This window comes from Miscanthus floridulus, chromosome 11 (assembly GCF_019320115.1).
Source record: "Miscanthus floridulus cultivar M001 chromosome 11, ASM1932011v1, whole genome shotgun sequence".
Lineage (NCBI taxonomy): Eukaryota > Viridiplantae > Streptophyta > Magnoliopsida > Poales > Poaceae > Miscanthus > Miscanthus floridulus.
Window position 1 is genome coordinate 64,302,197 of NC_089590.1, and position 8,221 is coordinate 64,310,417.

General features: G+C 42.3%; 1 protein-coding gene across 1 annotated transcript; it reads right to left on the reverse strand.

The window, feature by feature from the left end:
• Nucleotides 1-3,935: 3,935 nt before the first annotated feature.
• On the reverse strand, nucleotides 3,936-8,221 carry LOC136491002 (remorin-like). The gene is made up of 5 exons (XM_066487209.1): nucleotides 7,749-8,221; nucleotides 5,286-5,351; nucleotides 5,118-5,205; nucleotides 4,645-4,726; nucleotides 3,936-4,404 (listed from the first exon to the last, which is right to left on the reverse strand). The coding sequence occupies exons 1-5, from the start codon at nucleotides 7,957-7,959 to the stop codon at nucleotides 4,204-4,206; spliced, it is 648 nt and encodes a 215-aa protein (XP_066343306.1). The 5' UTR covers nucleotides 7,960-8,221; the 3' UTR covers nucleotides 3,936-4,203.

Consider the following 8,221-nt stretch of genomic DNA (forward strand, 5'->3'; position numbering starts at 1 on the left):
ATCTTCCTTGTCCTGTATGTGGATGATATCTTACTTGCTAGTAGTGATGTCAGTCTACTACTAGAGACAAAGAAGTTTTTGTCCTCAAAATTTGATATGAAAGATCTTGGTGAAGCTTTGTTTGTTATTGGGATCGAGATTCACCAAGATAGAAGTAAATGGGTATTAGGACTGTCACAAAAGGCATACATAGAAAAGATCTTAAAGAAATTCAATATGCACAAATGTAGTCCCTCACCTGCTCCTATAGTCAAGGGCGACAGATATGGGGATTTTCAATGCCCCAGGAATCATTATGAGATCGATCAAATGAAAACAGTTCCATATGCTTCAGCTGTTGGAAGCTTGCAATATGCTCAAGTATGTACACGTCCTAACTTGGCATTTGTTACCGGGTTACTTGGCAGAATCTAGAGCAATCCTAGAACAGAACACTGAAAATTAGTAAAGAAAGTCTTACGTTATTTGCAAGGAACGAAAAGCCTCATGATGACATATAGAAGATCAGATTCACTCCATATAGTGGGATATTCAGATTCTGATTATGCGGGAGATGATAGAAAATCCACGTCTGGATATGTATTCACTCTCGCAGGAGGAGCTATTTCATGGAAAAGCTCAAAATAGACCGTCACTACATCGTCCACAATGTATGCCAAGTTTGTAGCGTGTTATGAGGCAACGGAGCAGGTGAACTGGCTAAAGAAGTTCATACCCGGTTTGATGGTGGTTGACGACATCTATAGACCACTTAAGTTATACTACGATAATAATCCGGCAGTACAGTATGCTCACAACAATAAGTCAAGTGGTGCTGCCAAACACATTGACATAAAGTATTATGTTATGAAAGATAAAGTCCGAGATCATGTCATAAGTCTTGAGCATATAAGTACCAAAAAGATACTTGCGGATCTGCTTACAAAACGCTTACCACCCAATGTGTTCAGAGAATATGTAGCCGACATGGGTTTAAGGGAAAGCCTATAATTCCTGGATAAAAGAAAGTCCAAAGTTAAGTATCTATTTTAGAACAGAGTGGTGTGTTGTAGTTGTTAAATCTATCGGCAATTGACCGTGACGATGAAACATATTCTATGCGCTAATCTGTAATGGTATGAACAAAAGTAAATGATATGAAATTGAAAGATGGTGTGAGATCAAGGGAGAGAATGTTAGTTTGATCTCCACCAATTGGCCTAACGACCAATTGGGCCTTTGGATCAACGCCTTGATCCGAGGCATCCAACCACTCCTTGGTTGGTGGGCCCCCATCGCACAATACTATAAAGAGAGTTGGGGACCAGGGCTCTAACTACGAGGTTGACCTAAGCCGTCGTGACTCACCAACAGCAAAAACCTAACCCGATCTAAAGAGGGTGCTGCCAGCGACGGGAAGACCCACTGACTTTGCCATCACCACCGGACCGCGGCACCTCACGTCATCATCGCCTCTGCATCACCACCACTACGCTGGACTCCACCGCGCCGAGCTCCCATGACACCGGCATCCATACGGCTGTGGCGCAACTGCGCCAGGGCAAAGTAGAGGAATCAGTTTCTTCATTTAAGTAAGATGTTTATCCCCTGATCTACGTTTCAGAGGTACTGTGTTCTATCAACAACCAATTAGGCCCTTAGTCACTTAGGGCATCTGCAATAGTTACTAGCTCTAAGACAACTGTCGGTGCAGAAAGTGATCAACTAGTAAATATTTGTAGTTTTGCAGCATCTTGTGATCGGAGGTGGCCTGGCACTCAATGACACAGGATTTATACTGGTTTAGGCAACGTGCCCTACATCTAGTCGGGGTCGGTCGGTGACTTTATTCCTGAGCCTAGGTGCTCGAAGTCTGTAGTGGGGTTACAAACGAGAAGGAGAAAGGAGGGGGTGTACAAGAGGTTTGGTTGGCTCCGACCGGAAGGGTTGCGGTCGGAACTGGGTGGTCCTGCGGTTGGGAGTGTTGATGTCGATCTAGTGAGTCTGAGCTTGAAGAAGTCAATCTCCTTTTGTTGGAAGGAGCGCACCCTCTTTTATAGATGAAGGGGATGGCTTTACAGGTGAGAGGGAGAGAGTACGGATGTTTCTAAGCCTGACTGCCCACGGTGATGAAAACTGGATAATGGTTGACGCCCCCAATACTGTCGATGTCGCTGTAGGATGTCAGATGTGCACGGGAGGTCGAGCTATCTTCTTCAGGAAGGATGACGCCGCTACCTGTAAAATACTTCTTGATGCCTAGTGGCATGTGAGGAGCTGCGCTATGTTCACCCGGTATGGCAAATCCTGGAGCCCATACTACGATCGATGTCTAGAGACACGCGGAGGGCTTTACCATACGGGAGTTTCTAGCGGCCCCTACAATACTTTGTGTCAGGGTGGCTGCAGAGCACTATTTCGTGCAGGGTATGGTCCCTGGTACAGTGGTTTTGACTTGTGAGCCATGCGTTGTCTTTCTCCGCACGTCTTCTGGTTCCTTCCGAACGGGGTGCCCCCGGTCGGGCGGCTCTAGTCGGCTCTCAGTGCGCCGATCGGAGAAGAGCGGTGAGCAGGGTTTCCACAAGCCCCGGTCGCGGGGTTGGAGTCGGAAGCAGCGTTTTGGGGCAAGCCTTCCGATTGGAGAGATTGCTTAGAGACGGCTGGTGCCTGAAGCAAGTGCTCCGGTCGGAGAGGTGGGTCGAAGAAGTTGATGAACGAGTACTTGTTCTTAAGGGTAGACCTTTCGGTCGGCGACCGGACTACCCTTCCGGCCCCCTGTGTTTTAGATTTTTGGGTCGGCCCATGAACTATATATTGTTTTCGTGGGCCAAGTCTGGGTGTAGAAGCCGGTCCTCGAAGGACCCCGGGTTTATGAACCCGACAACAACAATACTAACTTTTAGCACATAACTTTTAGTATGGATAGGTCAACGTGACACTCTCACGTAACCTTGAAATATGTGTAAGACCTTAGCTCTTGATTAAGAGTTAGATTTTTCTCTCTCTTCCATTAAAATATGATAAAAATGCTTAGAGCTAGTCAGTGTTCGCCTAAACGGCCGATTAAACAGCTAGTAAACGGTAAACGGTAGTAAACTATTTTGTTTAGGGGGTAAACGAAAATTAAACGGTTGACTATTTAAACGATCAAAAAACGGAGAAAAACGGTCTAAACGGCCTAAATGGAACGGAGATAAACAACATTAAACGGGCTAAACAACTGTTTAAATGGTTGTTTAGGGAATACGAGATAAATCTAGTTCAGTTTTATATGGATAAATTTGTATACTTAAGTTTGTTATTTTTATAAATGTGTACACTTGATATGTTACATGCATAAATATCTATATTTGATTCTTTTCACATGCATAAATATATATACATACCAAAATAATTGATTTTTACTTGGATAAATATGTATAAATGCTAGAATACTTGATTTTTTACATGCACATATATAATTATGTGTATTTTTTTAAGTACAAAACCGTTTAGACCGTTTAACTTCGTTTAAACACCGTGTAAAAAACCTAAACGCTAAACGAAGGGCGATCATGTAAAGACTGTTTACCCTTTAGAAAACATGGGAGCTAGTTTAAAAGTTCATGGTTGAAGCTGTACTTAGATGCGGTACTGCAGATGCAGCACAAACGAGGAGAAACTCCATGAAGAATTGGCTGTCGCTTGCTTACAGGCTTTTAAGACTTATACTAATACTTTAAAAAATAATTCTTACAAAAACATTTTTGAGTTTTCACCTTTCACCTCTTACCAGTTACCAAATCACAGTATTTTCCAGACAGAACCCTTTTCAGGAGCTAGGTATTTAAGTACGGGTGCTACTCAGGTGCTACGAAAAGCTGTACACGAAAAGAACATGACAGATGCACATGGATAGAAACTTAAATCAGCAGTAAGGAACAAAGAGACGGGGACAAAAACAGTAACACCAGGAGAAGAACAAAATGTCTGCTTAAATGTCAACAGCAGCAGCAGCAGCAACAACAACAGTGTGACCCCTTAACTACAAATAAGAATGTTTCTCGTCAAGCACTCAACATGTACACCCACCAAACGCCTGTCTTGGAAGCAATATCTGTATATACAGCAGCAGTAGGCTTTACACGCTTTCGAAGACACACTACACACTTGATAGAGCGAGAGGACCAAGCAATCACTGGTTGACGGTTTTCACTTTCTGCTCGGTGTGACTTGGAAAGTTTCTTAGGCTCCGAAGCACCCGATGAGCTTCTTAGGAGCGTGGCCGGTGGCCCGGTACTTGGCAGCCATCTCCTCGGCCTTCAGCACCTCCTCACCGCGCTTTGCCTCCACCATCGCTCGCTTCTCTTCGGCTTCCTTGTGGATCATTGCAACCTTGTTCTTCATCTTCTCAGCATATTCAGCCTTCTTCTTTTCCAGTTGTTCCTGAACATGAATAAATCATAAGCTTTAGCTTAGAGAACATCACCTTTGAGGGGGTGGCACATTAGTCTATTGGATCTATCCTTCTCTGAATTCCTCTATAATTGATTAATTGTTATCGGCGACTCAAGTCACTATGAAAATATATGAGCGATGCTTAAACTTAGTAAGTGCACATAACAGACGATAAAAAATGATCAATCCTTCTATTAAAAGGGCAAAGAAGAGAGCGAATGAAATTACCTCAATCTTCTTCAGTTGAGCTTCTATGTTTGCTTTCTTTGTGTTCTCCCATGAAAGAATAGCGGATACTTTCTTAGCAGCCCTGTCACAATTGTGCCCATTAACACAGGTTAGGAATTTCCACATCACGTGCCTACGGATTATATCAACTTCTATTGGATATAAGAATGTAAATAGATGCGAAGTGTTTTCTATATGATATCTTCCAATTGACATACTATGTTATCCTGTTTGCCCTTATGACTTTTCTCATTTTAGTTTGGATCGAGCAGAATTTTGTATCCACTGCCCTGGTTGTAATGCTAGAAAGCCTAGAAATATCATTCACAGAAACCTGTACTAAACTTCCAATTCCTTTGATGAAAGAACTATAGATGACTGAAGAATGAAGAGCAAAAACTTCTACTGTAATGAACAAATAATGGTTCCACTGAAAACGAGCTCAGGGGAATAGGAAAAGGTAAGAAACATACTTGTTCTCAGCTTTTGTCTTCTCATTCTCTTCCCATGCTTTGATCAAAGAGTTCCTCTTCTCTGTTTCCACCCTTGCAAGAGCGAGATCTGCAGATCATGTTTCAGGTTTTAATAGGCATAGTTGTACACTTGTACTCGATGACAAGAAGAAATTATTTAATAATTACCTCTGTCATTGGAGCCCCCTTGCTTCTCAGCGGCGGGCTTCTCTGGAGCAGGTTCATCTGCAACTTCTGGAAAGACAGAAAAATAGAGAATTTATGCCTGCTTTTGTGTAAAAACTAAATTCAGATTCATGAACAAATTTTGCTGAACAATTTAATATAGAAGAAATAAGCTAGCAAGTGGTTGTATGTTGATCAATGATCCAATCCAACCCAACCCATTCGCATCACATAGCAAAATGTAATTTATATGTCACTATACTATTATTATCTGTGCAGGAGCATGCACTTGAGATTGCCATGCACAACTTATTTGTATCCAGATCCAGGTCCTGTGTAACTGCTGCTTAGATAGCTTGTTTAGTGAGAATGATTGTAGATTTCCTTTCTCTTATTTGACTAGTACGTTCCTGCATGCGTAGGATTAAACTTATTCTAAACTACACGAACTACAAAGCGATAGTAACCACAGGAACCTACTCTAGCTCTTTCAGGAAAGGAATGACCAATTGATGACACAGTGTTCCAACTTTTAAGTATCCAATGGTCAGTTTTGTATGTGTGAGACATAATGCTCAGCTTGTATACAAGTATGTTGGCATCTTGCTAACTTTTTGTCCCTCGAGAAAATTATCTAGTTCCGGGCAATACGGCTTTGTAGGATTAATATAGGCAAATAACAAAAGATGGATCGGCATGATAAGAGAGAAAAACCAGAGAACAGCAGGTTGCCTGGTTTGGCAGCTCAAATTTGGCACCCATTGTGTTCTGTTGATTAGTTGTTCATGTTTTTGGCCATTTAAACAATAAAAGTAATTTTTTAAGGTAAACAAGCAGGACCTGTCATTTATTGAAAAAATAGGGGAAGTAACAAGGCCTAGGCCAAAGGAAAAGTAAATTGAATTACCAGGAGCTCATTTTGTATGATTCCTCACTTGTGGGGATGAAACAGGATATTTCTTCAATTATATTAAAAAAGGAGTTTTTTTCGTTCAACAATATAAAAAAAGAGTTTATTTTGTATATCTGCATATAACCATTAGGGAAACCGAATGCTTCAGAGCGCATGATTTCATTATTTGCCCACTTATGCAAGGAACTGATGTACTACATCTTTGAAGACACAGCAGCAACAGAAAGCATTGTCTAGCTTTTGTAAGCTGTGATGGGGCATGTTAATGAGAGAAATATATATCTAAAGAAGTCAGTTAAAATTTATCATAACCTTGTCATGATTCATCTGACATTTGAATTTTTTTTTTTTGAGATTATCTGTCATTTGAATTTGCACTCACTAATCTAAATTGAATAACAAAGCGGAAAAATAACAGAATTTGAATTCTAATACCAAAATAATGCCTCCATGATTTGAAGAAATAGGAAAGAATTGTCTGATAATCCAGGAAAAAAAATAATCCAAGCCCACAATGGAAAGTTGTTCTATATACGTCTTTGTTTTCTGTCTGATTCTTTTTCTCTCAGCATGAAACTTAGAATCTTTCTAAAGGATATTTTTTCTAGAACACAAGAGCTGCGCTTCATTATATTGAGATAGAAAAACGATGGGAATACATGCTGACTCTAAGGCTTGCGTTATTTTTTTTTTGTTTGAAGGGAAACTGGAATGGATAAAGGTAGAAGAAAGATGAGAGCAGGCAAGAAAGGCCAAAAGGTGGGGAGAAAGTGAAGAATTCAGGAAAGTTTCAACTATCATCTTTTTCCGAAATAACATCTGAATTTTCACTAAAATCAAATTTCAAGAAGAGGAAATGCTACATGTCTAGGCATCAAACAACTAGCATACTTTTAGAACCCTCAAACTAGAAACCTACGATGGCCACGTCGTCCTAAAATCAATTTTGTGTTTCGAAGTGAGCCAATGATTCCCACAATGTTTGTAGACCTTTTTACCCCCGTACCCCTGCAGAACTTGACAAACCATTCCTCCAGAATCCTTGGCAGGCATGGCTACTACTCTCACAAAATGGGAAAACCATTTAGCAAGCTGGTAAATAATTCTGAAAATCGATGACTCGCAAATTTACTTCAGTTCTTTTTTTTTAACGATAGAACTAGAGTACTTTAGAACTTGATCGCAGGTTTCAATATGATTTGCACCTCACAGCCTGACACAAATAGTTCTGAAATCCTAAGAGGAAAATTCTGTTCTCTATGAAAAGTAGTTCTCTACAACCAGCACCAAAGGATCATGCCGACAACAAATCAGGAACCCACGAAAAGAGAAGCAAACGAACTGTCAGGGATGACAAGTACCTAGTACACTCACTGTACAGCTACCAGAAAGTACAGAGACGACGAACCAAAGCATAGAGAGGTCAGAGGAGGAAAGTTTCTCAAAATTCCTAGCACATGAATTTAAAGCACAAACCAGCCAGCACCCCCTTTCCATTCGCAAGCCTTCCAGTACATAGAGAGGGAGAATTAAGCAGAGCAGGGTGTACTCACTCTCGACGATGGCCAGGGCCTTGGTGTCGTCGGCCGGCGCCGGCGGCTTCTCCTCGGCGGCCGGCGGCTCGGCCGCGGGGATGACGGCCTTCTCCTCGGCGACGTCCTCCTTGGCCGCCTCCGGCTCGGCCTCCGCGGGCGCGGGCGCCGCCTCGGGCTCCTTGTCCTTGGTGACCTCCACCTCCACCTTCTTGGCCTCCTCCTCAGCCATGTTGCTGTCTGGTAGGAGAAGCTTAGCTGTTGCTGTTGAGTGTGGGGGGGTGGGAGCTAGCTGTGCCTGTGCGTGTGCGTATGCGTGCGAGCGTGGTGGCGCGTACTAATAGCAAGCGGTTTAACTGTTGGCCGTGTCTGCTGGACTCTGGACGAAGCTGGAGAGTAGTCTAGGCCGCAAGATAAGGGAAGGCAGTGGAGGCTTTGGTGTGTTTCTGAATTCTGACAGAAGAGGGCCTCGTATTCTCCCTGGTTGGGGGGTG